The sequence below is a fragment of the Phyllostomus hastatus genome, unplaced genomic scaffold, assembly GCF_019186645.2.
Source record: "Phyllostomus hastatus isolate PE091 unplaced genomic scaffold, TTU_PhHast_1.1 phas_contig_36, whole genome shotgun sequence".
Taxonomy (NCBI): Eukaryota; Metazoa; Chordata; class Mammalia; order Chiroptera; family Phyllostomidae; genus Phyllostomus; species Phyllostomus hastatus.
Window position 1 is genome coordinate 2905358 of NW_025333862.1, and position 13965 is coordinate 2919322.

Below are 13965 nucleotides of genomic sequence, written 5' to 3' on the forward strand. Positions count from 1 at the left end.
GAATGTGAGCTGACTTTAGAAAGCAGAGCACTTATGCAAAGTTAGATGGTGAGATACAGTGAGAGTAAGGGATGGAAACTTGGTGTAGTGTGTGAAAATATAATGTTAACATTAATAGAAATAAAGCTCAGGAAGATAGCAAAATGGATTAAGACCAGGGTAGGGTGCCCTGAGAGATTTGGAATAACAATAATATGATTAGAAATATACAATCTGAATGAGAAGAACAAAAAGTAAAAGATCAAGAGTAGTGTGTTATTGGAATATGAGTGAAGTGAAAGAAGAAAAATTAAAATGCAATTATGAAAGGGAGAGTAAAGAAAACCAATCAATGAATTCAACTAAAGAAACAAAACCAGAAAAGCTAAACAGAAAGAAGAGAAATAAAAAATAAATAAATAAAAAAGCCCTGTTTGGAGTAGCTCATTGGGTTGAGTGCAGGCTGGGAACCAAACGGTTGCTGGTATGATTCCCAGTCAGGGCCTATGCCTGGATTGTGGGCCAGGTCCCCAGTAGGGGGTGCACGAGGGGCAAGCATACTTTGATATTTCTCTCCCTCTCTTTCTCCTTCCCTTCCTCTCTCTCTCTAAAAAAATATATAAATAAAATAAAAAATAATAAAATGGAATTTCTGAAAGATAGCAAATTGAGATTTGTCTCAGCTGTTGGTGTTAGCCTTCTTCTCTCTGGCTCTGTCTTTGGTTTTCTCATAGCTTGAGGTCTTTTTGTCTGTACTTGGGTGGTGGGAGAAGCGCCTCCTGCTTACTTTAAACCTGCCAAACAGGTTTTGCTGTATACTTCTTGGATGCTGCAGGAGGTAGGTGGGCTGGGCTCCATTTTTTTTCCCTTTCTTTTCCTTTTCCTGTATTTCCTGAAGGATGGGGCCTTGGTCTGGGCTTCAATATTCATGGGTGCCCAGTTTCAGGCCCATGCTTTCAGAATGTTTTGCAGCCCACACTGTCCAGTGCAAATGTACGCCAGGCTGGTACCTCTAATCCACCTCATTGTCCAACCCTTTGATTAGTCTGTGAGGTACACTGGCTGGGAGCAAACCACACTGCTCCTTCTTACTTTTGTTGGTCTGGGTCTGTGACTGTGCCTGTGCAAAGTCCCTTTAGGGCAGTTAAGTTCCCTTATTGAATTAAGTCTCTCTAGGTGTCACAGGTGTGCACAGGTGTGCACAGGTAACCAGGTTCTTAGTGATCGAGGACAAAGAATTGAACCGAACACACAAAGTTTATAGCATAAAGAAAGAGGGGAGGTTTATTAAGTGATAGTACATACCACAGGACATGGGAGTGAGCCAGCTCTGAGCAGAGGAAAAAAAAGGGCACGTGGGCTGGGGGATTCTATTCTTATAGGGGCAGAAGCCCCCCCTGCTAGTCTTTGGCGGGCTTTTCCTGTGCAGGTACAAGGAGTTGGATTTCAAAGCTACTGCGCATGTGTGGTTTCCCATGACTTTCTTGACTGGCTACTGGAGAAGGGAGTCCCACAATGTTATTTCATTATAATGATATTATAATGAATCAGGGGTAGTGCGCAGGCGCATTCTATGATTCAGAGTTATCCCAGAAAACAGGAACAACCCATCTTAGGGGGTCTTTGTCATGTATAGGTGTTTTCTACCTCAGCCCTGTGGGGCCTCTGGAGCTTCCTTCCTGACTACCTCCTGCCTCAACTTCCCCCTGAGAGACATGGTTCTCAAAAATCTTCTTGGGGTTGTTGAAGGATGAAGATCTGTCTTCCATAGCTGCTTCAGGCCTAGATTGGACAGTAGACCCTGCCTATTGAGAACCACGGAACTCTCGCCCTATTCTGTCTAGGGGTTGAAGAGGAATTCCTGAGGCCGCCGCAGATGCTGTATGTCTGTCAGCTTCGACATCGTTTTCAGGGATTGGTTGGAAACCTTGAAGTGTTATCAGTTTGACGTGGAATTGCTTAAGTCTAGAAGAAACAAATTTAACAAGTAAATTAAATAAGCAAGGTCCTAAAAGTAGTAAAACCAGCAGTGTTATTAAGGGCCCTAAGAAGGGTAATAACCATGTTAAGCCAGGGAACCAGGAGGTCAGGGCTTCCTTAATCCCTTGGCCCTGTTGATTATACTTATGTAGCCATTCTGCCTGTTCATAAATTTTCTTTATGTTAGTTTCGATCATTCCAGAGTTATTTACATAGGTGCAGCAGGTTTTATTGATAACAGCACACACCCCTCCTTGTTCTGCTAGAAGATAGTCAAGGGCAAGGCGGTTATCCATGACTACATTTGCCAATGAGTCTACTGATCTTGAGAGTCCAGCTAGAGTACCAGCAGTATCTTTGGAGATTTCTTCTATAATCTTAGTGAGTTCCCTTAGAGTGGCCTCATGATAGGCGAAGCCTCCCCAGGGGGCTGCAGCGGCTATAGTGGCAGCAGCTCCAGCCACTACTAGACCAAAAGCTCGTTTTTTTCTGCTGAGAGATGGACTCCCAGGACCCATGGTTATATTTATAATAGTAAGGTCTTGGGGTGCCAAGGTCCCTAAGGTACAGTCACCCCCATGTTTAGAGTTGCTGAGATGAGTATAAGCAGTAGCTTCTTGAAGTTCTCAATGATCCGTTAGCCAGTTATTGGGAGTCCCACATAGCCAGACAAGCCCCGGGGGTGCTGCAATAACTGTGGCATTAATGGAGTTATATTTGTTAAGGAGGGCATATGGCAAGGGGGAAAGGCAGTCCTTAAAAGGGCCTAAGTTATTTCCTTGATCTTTCCCCCCTGCAGGAGGTGGTAGAAATTTTGCTAATACTCCTTGAAGAGATTGGTTTAATTTCCAAGTAACACATTTAGAAGTATCGTTTGTATCTGCATTGTGAGTTTTGTCAAAGCAACAATGGGTACTATTAGGAATACAGTTAGAATCATAATTCGGGTAGCATACTATATGTGACCAATTTAAAGGTTTGAAAATTTCTTCCTCAGAAAGATTCTCTAGAAAGCTGGAACTTGAAAGAGAAGCCAGGGCTTTAAATGGGTCAATGGCCCTTGTATGAGTATTATTATAACATGGGGTGCATCCCATCGTACTGTCGCACTTAAGAGAGGTGCTGGAGTAATTAAATGGCTTTAATTCTAGTGGGGTCATACGGAAACACAAAGGAGGATTTTGCTCCCATGTGACTCTTAAAGAAAAAGAGGAACGCATGTAATTGGCAGAGGAATTCAAAGCACTGATTAAGGATTCATTAGCTATTGGGTAGGCTTTTATGAGTATTATATCTGGAAGGAGTTTCCGGGTTAGGATGACATATCTAACATTGGGCCAGGTTTTCTTCTGCTGCTAAGGTTTGAGAAGCATTCACTAGAAAATTTTCATCCCATTCCATTATACAGGGTGCAGGCGAGTAGAGAATGGTTAATAGAAACAACAAACACATTTTCATTTTAACTGGATTTTAACCAGTAATGCAGTCTTTGCTCTTCCAGGAATCCCTGACTCCCAAACTAGTGGGTTTACTGCATCCAGAACTGAACTTGGGATTTCTTCCTGATTTCGAACACTACTGATTATCATCACCTTACTTAACTCAAATGGCACTTCAGGGAACAACAAGATGGTTCCCATCCGAGCTAAAAGGTCCCGGCCTAACAGAGGAATAGGGCACTGAGGAACAATTAAAAAGGAGTGTTTGAATATTCGGCTCTCAAATTGGCAAGTGATAGGGAATGTATAAAAATATGCCTTAGGATTTCCTTCGACCCGCATTACCTTAACTGATTTGGGGGAAAGAGGTCCAGAGTAAGAGTTAAGGACAGAGTAAGTGGCTCCTGTATCAATAAGAAAGTCGATTTTCTTACCTGCCACATCTAGAGTTACCCGGGGCTCCTCGGTAGAGATGAGAATATGAGTATTCCCTGGGGCCGACCTGTTCCCCGGGCACCTTCAGTCCTCAAGAGTAGCCATGGCTTTGGGAGATGACCCCTTTCCACTATGGGAACGGGGGCAGTCTACCTTCCAGTGCCAGGGATCAGAACTGAAGTTTTTGCATAGAGGACAGGGCCTCGGAGGTGGCTGAGTGCAGTTCTTTGACCAGTGTCCAGGGTGCTTGCACTTATAACAGGTCTGATCCTGTTGCCCCTGATTCTTTTGAGGCCTCCCCGAGCTCCCCTGATGGGGCTGGTTTCCGCCAATGGCACTACTAAAGGCTAGTGCAAGGAGCTCTGCTTGCCTCTCCCTTTCCTTCTTTCCCTGTTTTCTTTCCTCCAAATCCCTATTGTTAAAGACTGAAAAGGCTGTATCCAGGAGCTGATCTAAGGGGGTCTGTGGGCCCATTTGTAATTTCTGAAGCTTCCTGCAAATATCAGGGGCAGATTGAATTATAAAATGCTGTCCTATCAAGATTCGACCCTCCAGGGATGAAGGGTCCAAGTTTGTATATTTTTGGAAGGCTTCTACTAGTCTGTTTCTGAAGAGAGCTGGGTTCTCTTCCTTGCCCTGAAAGATTTCCCTAACCTTTTCATAATTCACAGGTTTCTTGATGCAGTTTCTCATTCCTGCCAGTAAGCAATCTATCATTGCATCCCTACTCCGGATCCCTGCCTGAGTATTGTATCCCCAGTCAGGTTCCTGGTCCGGGACAGCTTGGGCAGCTGGCTGGTTAGTGCCAGGGCTCTGGGTATGCAGCTGATCTGCATACTTACGGGCCTCCTCCCAGATCCGCTGTTTCTCATCTGGAGAACAGCAGGTGGTCAGAATTATGTACAAATCCCTCCACGACATACTAAATGCTAGAGTAAGAGTCTGGAAATTACTAGTGAAACGTGAAGGGTCCTCTGAAAAACTCCCTAGCCTGTCTTTACATTGTTGTAAATCAGTTATAGAGAATGGCACTTGTACCCTTATAGCACCTTCAGGGCCTGTTACCTCCCTCAAGGGTAGGAGTGCAGGAGTGGTAGGGAGATAAGAAGCGCCACTTCTAGTATGTCCTGCAGGGCTGGGTTTTTCCTCAGCTGGTGGCTTTAGGTTATCCATAGCATAAGGTGGTGGAGAGGTCACTCCCTCTAAGGTAGGGGCAGAGACTTCAGAACTCTTGGGGTTCCCTTAATCTCCCTTGAGAGACAGGTGGGGAGCTAAGGAGGGTATCTTCTAATTGATCAACACTTGGGCCTGTAGGTTTTGCCAGGGTGGGGCTGGAACAAAATGAGGGATCTCGGTACAGAGCCATAAATGCCTGCACGTAAGGAACTTCAGACCATTTGCCTTTCCTCCGGCAGAATAGATCTAGCTGTAGGATAGTATTATAATTTGTGCTCCCATTCTCAGGCCATATCTCTCCACCCCCTAATTTATACTGGGGCCAAACAGTGTTACAAAAGAAAACTAATTTCTTCTCTTTTTTTTTTAATTTTTTGGGTCAAATTTATCCCAGTTGCTGAGAATGCAACCCAATGGTGATTTGGAAGGGATGGAAGATGTAGTTCCCATCTCGACTGCGGTGATCCTAAGAAAGAAGGAAAAGAAACAAAGATACTCCTTTGCAGACTAGAGGCGTCCCTCTCTTTGCTGCCCTTAGGAGATTCCTAGTGGGCCATGGGCGTCCCCTGGGATCCCACCGAACTACCAGACGTCTCTGGTGAAAGAAATCCTAGTGAGTGTTGGCCGACAGAAATCGAAAAGACTTGAGAGAATCACCACAGTCTACTTTTGTCTCTAACTATTGGGAAGGAACCAGTCCTGCATACTTGAGCAATTGCCTATAATCCTGAAAATCCCAGACTCTACCCTTGTGGCCCTAGTACATTTCCATTTCTGTATTCTTCATCTATGGGGACCCTCATTTTCCTGTAAGCTTTAAGATCTGGGGCAAAGGAAGTGTCTTACTAGAAAAATAATTTCTGGCCCTGTAAACCATTAAGAGGAGCACCAAGATGATCTTATTATAAAATGACTCTTTTCCAGATCACAAAGAAGACCCTTAAATATTCTATGTAATTTTCCAGAGCTTTAAGAAATTGTACCTGCATCTGAAATCTCCCAGAAGGGACCTCAAGAGATGTCTAAAACACCATCCTTCATACTGGAGGCGGATCTCATGGAGGGACAATGAACTGAGAGGGGGAAATTAAAATACCCTTATAGGAACAAGTAAACCACCTTAGAATTCCAAATTCAATTAATTAGGTAAGAGTGGCTCTATGCAGCCATTCTAGTAACCAGCGACCAGCAGGCACCTGTTGTGCAGTTCTGAGCGATGTTGCTGCTTACAATAATAGTATACACATGGCAAAGATGGGAGTGGCTCATTCCTGCAACTGTACTTAGCGCTAGCCTATCAATGACCCCAAGGTAGATATCTTAGTACAAAGACAGCAGGAACCCTTCATACATAAAAAGGCAAGTGGGGTGTGAGTGAAGGTATAAAGATCAGAAGTCAGTTGGGGAGGAAAAGCATAAAAGACTGTCCGTGGGCCTGATGAAAAGACTGCAAAAGGAAGTCATAGCGCATGTGAGGTGGTGACTGATATCCTGCTTGGAAGGTCCGACTATGCCTACTGGGGGAGTGGCCGCAGGGTGGGGCAGTGTTTTGTGCTTTCCACAGTGTGCCTGACCGTTGTGCGGACATTTTCTTGTACCTGGTGGGGACTAAGGCTAACCCCGTTCCGCATCCAAGTTATCCTATCACAGGAGTCTTCAAGCGGCGGGCACCCTTGTGGCTTTTAACTGCCTGACCTGTGCCCGCAAGTTAGTGGCCGACCTTCCATCACAGAACATCAGAGTCACCGAAACAGAATAGGTGATAACGGAAAAGGGCATCCCGGGTATCAGAGCAGCAAAGGGGGCTTACCACTCTGGTGTCTTCTCCTAAGCTGGCTCGCCAAAAACTGTCACAGGTGTGCACAGGTGTGCACAGGTAACCAGGTTCTTAGTGATCGAGGACAAAGAATTGAACCGAACACACAAAGTTTATAGCATAAAGAAAGAGGGGAGGTTTATTAAGTGATAGTACATACCACAGGACACGGGAGTGAGCCAGCTCTGAGCAGAGGGAAAAAAAGGGCACGTGGGCTGGGGGATTCTATTCTTATAGGGGCAGAAGCCCCCTGCTAGTCTTTGGCGGGCTTTTCCTGTGCAGGTACAAGGAGTTGGATTTCAAAGCTACTGCGCATGCGTGGTTTCCCATGACTTTCTTGACTGGCTACTGGAGAAGGGAGTCCCACAATGTTATTTCATTATAATGATATTATAATGAATCAGGGGTAGTGCAGGCACATTCTATGATTCAGAGTTATCCCAGAAAACAGGAACAACCCATCTTAGGGGGTCTTTGTCATGTATAGGTGTTTTCTACCTCAGCCCTGTGGGGCCTCTGGAGCTTCCTTCCTGACTACCTCCTGCCTCATAGGTGTTGTTACCTCTCTGAGCCCCAGGTCCCCGCTTTGATCAATCTGCAAGGTGCCCTGCATGGGAGCAAATCATGTCCCCACCCCTTTGCTGGCCCAGCGGCTTTGAGTGAGAGGTCCTTACACAGCAGCTGAGAGAGTTTTTTTGAGTAATTCCCCCTTGTTTGCCACAGGCTGTTCCTAACAAGAGCCTGGCTTTCCACACAGACCAGCTCTCTGACCAGTCCAGAGACTATCTGGGTCAAGGCCAGTCATGGCCCATATCTTCTCCCAGCTCCAGGTATCACCTGGCTCCCCGATTTCTCTGATACTGTCCCAGCTGGTGATCACCATCCCAGCTGGGACATGCTGCCAGCTTTGTGTCTCTTACTGTGTCTTTATCCCCCGCAACTTTAAGTGTCCAGATCTCTTCTGGGATGGGTCTTCAATCTCACTGCTTTGAGAGGGGAGGGAGCTGCAAAGTCACAATCACTAACCTGGATCTCCTCCAAAGCTGCCTTGGCAGCTGTGGTCTCTGGGGCAGGGTCCAGGGACCCTCCTGTCTGCCTGCAAAATCTCCATACCATCATTTGCAAACTTTAGCTTCCATACTTCATATCAGCTGTAATTCTGTTGGATATTTGGTTTGTTTCTTGGGAGATTGGCTAGGTGTCCCAGTTGGGTACATGAGCAAGTGGGTTCAATTCCTACCTACCTCACCACCATCTTCTTCCCTTTGCTTTCTAAGTATAAAATTATAATATTGACTATGCCTTTTCAAATTATATTTTCTATTGTCTCTCATAAGCAGGCTCTTTTCCTGTACCCTCCTACCTTTTCTTTTCTAAGAAGTTAGTTGTTCAAGTTACTTTCCTTTTTGTCATATATTGCCCTATGAATTTACCGTATAACTTGGATTGTCATCAGATCCTGAGAGGGCCTTTGATAGGGATATTCTCCTTTCCTAGGGTCACTGGGAGTATTAATCATATTCAGTCTATGGAAATGAATGAAGGGAGAGAGAAAAGTAGAATTTAAGGTGATTGTGGGGCATCTAGGAGGTGTTCAGTCAGTAGAATCTAGGGAAACAAATCTATTAATGGGACAGGAATCTTAGGGGAAGTCAAGCCAAGGACAGTTAAGGAGGAGCCAGAAAAACAGAGAAGAGTAGGATGGTGTGGATTACTGAAAGCTACAAGGAGGGAAAGCACCATAATAGAGAGAAAAGACCCCTGCATCTGGACATTGGTGCCTTTTTAAGAATGCAATTCAGAAAAGTGATGGAGCTAAGTGTAAGGAAGTAAAAGTTTTGGACATAAACCATTCATTCTAGAGGTCTGATAGTCTTCCTTTCTTCCCATAGAAAGTATATTTAGCTAACCACTGGGAAGAGGAAACTCGTGGAGTCAGACTTCCTGCCTCTCTAGTTGAGAAGGCACTTCTCAGCCCATTCTTATCACCTTGAAATATAGAATGAAATGTCTGTTTAACGACTCTGGAGCAGCGTTACCTTCTCTCTGTTTTGCACCCATCTTTAGCAATCTTCTTTATATCTACATATACCCTGGACCCTAAGGGAGGTTAAAAGCTTCAAGTAAATGACCTAAAGTCACACATGGTCCAAGTGTTGTTTGGGGGTAGAATAGGGAGTGGGAAAGTGATGCAGACTCTGTACAGCAGGGTCTGTTTGTTGTGGATGCTACAAACAAATTCACATGGACTGCAGAAGTCCTATGGAGAAAAAGGGACAGCATAGCCACTCTCTGGGTGAGAGAGCACTCTGGCCCTTGCAAGGACAAGCTTTTATTGAATTTCTGGGAGCATTACCTCAAGGAAGGTTTTCATTCATCATTGTCAGGCAGTAATGATCAAATAATAGATAATATTCAGAAAACTATGAGGGCTTATTCTGAGCCTGGGTCAGTTAGTTAAAGGGCTATAAAAGTTTGGGAAACAAACTCATTTCATGCTTGGACCTTTATCATGAAATTGAGAACATTCTTAGCAGAGCAGTTTTCACAGGGTTTTATGCATTCTTTCTTAGACCTGATCTCCCAGGGGAACTTGCTATTCCTGCCCAGGGCTGCACCACCATCCAGCATTGTTTCAGGCTTAAGTCAGGCAGGGGAAGTAAGGCAGCCAAGAGATTAGGAGACTTCTTGTAGACAAAATGAGGACTCAGGCTACATCAAAGCTGAGGGGCAAAGGTCCATCACCCTCTTTTTCTATAGCCCCCCAAGTCCTTCCCTGAGGGCCCTTTCATGACTGTGTCTGTCTTAGGTCATCCCTCCCTTGAGAACTCTTACCCATCATTGGCTAACCAGTCATCTGCCTAGGGCCAAGCAGGATGAAGTAAAAGGGGGCAGAGATGGCACCCCTACTAGGTAGATAAGCTTTGTCTCCTTAGTGGCTTGTGGTCTCAAGGTCTCTTTACTCAGCCTTAGCCATGGGGGTTAGTTATAGCTTCTGGAACCAGGCATGGCGGCTCCCAACAGGCAAGGGAGATCAGGCTTTGTTATTTTGGGACTAGCTTATTTGCTCCTTTTATTAACTTGAGATGGAGTAAATATCATGGCTTAGGCTAGAGGTTAGAAACTTAAATGTTTATAGGTATCAGGCAGATATAATAAATGAGTAAAGTAAGAAGGGCAGGCTGGGAATGAAGTGTAGAGTGCCAATACCATTTAGGATAGGACAAATGCTACTTAGCACCAAATAATTGTTGCCCTGTAGGAATGTGGTTCCAATGTGGTCAGATAGCTGGAAAACCTTTTTGAAGAAAAGTATAAAATCAGAATTTCCAGGTATATTGTCTCAATTTTTTATGCTGCTTTTTTTTAAAGCACCATTGGGGCCAAATATCTATAGATACGATCCAAGTCTCCAGCTGCCAGTTTGTGATTTCAGGTCTAGGATTTGGGGAACTTTGTCAAGGGAATACTCTACTCAGTCCTTAAGTCATTACTGGCCACTACCCATCCCACAACACTTTTGTCTTATTGTCCCTGGCTTCCTTTCCTCAGATAGTAATTGGGCTTGTACTATTTTTTCCACCATCCTTAGCAGCTGGCTCTGAGGCAAGAAGAATGGGCAATGTACTATAGGTAGGAATGAGAGAAAGATTGGGGACATTTCAACTCTAGTTTAGTTTCTCAAGTGCATAAGGATGTCACCAGTTTTCCCCTAAAGTACCTGAAGATAAACACATAACCTCACTGAGATTAATTTCTTCTTGAAGACTACCCTATGTAATCTACATGCAAAAATGCATGTTTCTCCTATTAAGTGGACTGGAATCACCTGTGTAGTTTAAAAATATAGGCATATACTGCAGATATTATAGGTTTGGTTCCAAACAACCATAATAAAGTGAATATCACAATAAAGCTAGTCACACTCTTTGTGCTTGTGGAGGGTTTTGCCTTTAATTTATTAAAAATGCAACACCTATGAAACACAATAAAGCAAAGTTTGATAAAACAAGGCATGTCTGCAGTGCTGCCTGAATCCCAGGCTAGACCAATTAAATCACTATTTCTGGGCTATAAAGGAGATTTGATAGTTTATCATAACAATGGTGCCATTTACTCATATAAGTAGAAGGAAAGACTTGGAAAAAGAAATCCAGAGTTTTTCTTTTCTTTCTGACATCTGAAATTTGATATGTATATTAGATGTGTAAATGGAGATGGTCAAGCAGGCAATTGGTGATGTGAGCCAGGACACCAGGGCCAAAGATATAAATTTGGGAACTATTAGCATATAAAGGGTATTAAGGCAATGGGAATGGTTGACATCGCATAAAAGGAATATGTACATGGAAAGGTGAAAGTGGCCCACGTCTGAGCTTTAGTAACAGTCTTTACTGGCCCTGCAGAAGAGAAAGAGGTTCAGAATGAGGCTAAAAGTTGCTAGTAAGGAAGGAGGAAAACCAGGAGAATGTTGAAAAGGTTCAAGGAAATGTAAGAATCAAAAAGCCTATATTATATGAACTGGTCTACAGTGAAATCTAAGTTCAGTTTTTCTTGTAAGCACTTTCCTTATTGATCTCTTAGATTTTAATGGCTATGTTCCTAGTTCTTGTTTTAATAGTGATCCTCCCCAGTGCTGTCCAGAACCTGGGCAAATATAGTAGATTTCCTGTTCCAGAAGGATTAGCAGTCTCTTCCATGATAAGGTTCCTAATTTTCCAGCAGTTTCTGAGCATCTTAGATGTTGAAACATTTCTTGTACTTGAACAACAATAAAAAAATGAGAAAAAAATCCCATCTAAAAGTAAATACATAAATAAATAAATAAATAATAAGTAAATTTGATTCGGGTGTGAAAACAAAAGAAACATTTTTTTTTACCTGCCCTGATTTCACAGATTATTACTTTTTGCCTCTGAAGAACCTTGGAAATTTTACTTCCCCCCTCTCTTGATTTCCTTGATAAGGAAGACATTATTTACCTACCCAAAGAGATTTCCCCTGAGCTTTAGGCCATCTTGTATGGACATAGCAGTAACCCTCTTTTCTTTTCTTTAATGACATCATGACTCTATATCTGGAAGACTTTCCTTCTTCCTTCTTCCTGATAATGTAGTTAATAACCAGTATTTGACACTGATTTAACTTTGGTGAATTTCGTTTTGCTCTATTTTTACCACCATTATTTCAGTTCTTTCCTACTCCAATTGCCTCATCTTTTCTTGAAGTCTTGAGAACTGGTCTTCATTACCAGCATGTGAATTCTTTTCATGTGAATTCTAGCATGTGAATTCTTTTCAACAGTCCTGAACTGTTTAACATTTTGTACTTAACTTTAAAAATTAATTTAAAATTATAGAATAATTTGGTTTAAAGTCACAAAACAATACACTATTACTATAACTACTTAAATAATTCATATACGTATATATACATACGTAGGCATATTTCTATATCTTTCTATCTCTATCTCTATCTCTATCATCTATCTATATATATCTACGCACATATATATATATACAGAGAGAGAGAGGGAAAATCATGGAATATAAAATTTGGGGTATCTCACAGAGGAAGTAGGTAAAAGGGTTGCCTAAGGTGATGGTAAAAGGAAATCTCAAGATAATTGCTGTGTATCAGGCATAGAGGTTAACCAGTTCATAATGAAATATGACCTCAGATGCTCCACATTATGTAACAGATTTACTGTATAGAAAATTGTATTGAGAATCACTTTTACAGAGCTAATGAATGATATGGAAAGAGTCAAATGATTAATGAAAATGAGGCAAGGAAAAAAATGAGGCAATTAACTCCAAGATAAAGCTACCAAAAGCTATACAAGAAGGGAAATGTAATCATAATCACTTCTTGGCTCAGAATCAACAGTATTTTACATGGTCACAATAATGAAAGCATTTGAATATGTATTTAACAGGAATTGAGATGTCTTTATATTAGAAGGATAGGGCAGGCAGAGAATAAATCTACAAATAAGAAGTCAATAGATAATACGTTGTTTGTGTATGTATGGAAAAGGGAAAGTATGGGAATGGGGAATATGAGACTGTTTTTAGTTGTTATATACATTTTAAGGCACTATTTGACATTTACCTATTTGTAGGTAAAACTGAAAAAAATAATCAAAAGCAAAAAGAATGTAGCAGAACAACATATTCTGACACTGGAAAGTTGTTTAAGAGATATTCTTAAGCAAAAAAAAAGGCATATTCTAAAAAATATTTTATTCTGGTAAGAAAGTTTTTTTTAGTATAAAACCATTAATAGTAGTTATTTAGGAGATTCTAGTAGATTTTTGTTTGTAGAATGTTTGAATTACTTACAATGATCATGTATCTATTATTTGGGGAATCACATAAAGAAACTAAAAAGAGATATATTAGAGTGACATCAGCTAGATGATGGAATAAGAGGTCTTAGCCCTGGTTCTCCCCAAAAAACACCAGTTTTACTACCATTCATACACAAAAATACCTTTTTAAGAACTCCAGAGTCTAGTTGAGAGGTTAAGCACTCCAGTGGAACACAAGATCTGAGAATAGCCACATTGAAAAAGATAAAAAGGACATTTTTTTCCTTTACTCATATCACCTTGTCCCCAAAGTGGGCCAGCTCAGTGCTGAGAGAGATTCCTTAAGTCTCTGATTTCTCCCACAGGAGAAATAGAGAATGAAATGAGTGTCCTGCTTCCCTAGTCTTTTCAATGCTGCCTGAGAAATCTCCTTCTGCCTTGTCTCACCCAGAATGCTGAGGGAATTCACATATCTGGCTAATCAAGGGACATCTGAGAACAAAGAAAAAGGGTTACAGAATCCCAGAAACTGATGTGTGGACCCCAGCGATCAGTCCAAGGACCCAGGCAGCCAGCTAGCCACCCAGTGGACCCTAGTAGCTAGCCTGAATATAACCCTGCAACAGTGCCCCATTGTTCTGTGAAAAGGCCATGGGGGAAAAGTGGTCCCCAAATACAAAAAGAACTGATAAGCCAAAGAATGAGGCAGACAAGTCTAACTCATCGGTTTAGAGAATTTAATAGGAAACTTAAATGCACAAATTGTCCTGGGTGGCTGTAGGGCAGTCAGATCTCCCATCTTTCACCTCTTAGACAATCCTCTTTTA

General features: G+C 42.3%; 1 protein-coding gene across 2 annotated transcripts in view; it reads right to left on the bottom strand.

Annotated features, from left to right (window-relative positions):
• Window positions 1-1723: 1723 nt before the first annotated feature.
• The window catches only part of SLAMF6 (SLAM family member 6), a 47314-nt gene continuing 35072 nt past the window's right edge, over window positions 1724-13965 (bottom strand). For both annotated transcript variants that reach the window (XM_045841610.1, XM_045841609.1), the window contains exon 7: window positions 1724-1944. In XM_045841610.1, the coding sequence (XP_045697566.1) occupies window positions 1939-1944 (6 nt within the window). In that variant the 3' untranslated portion in view covers window positions 1724-1938. The remainder of the gene's footprint in view (window positions 1945-13965) is intronic.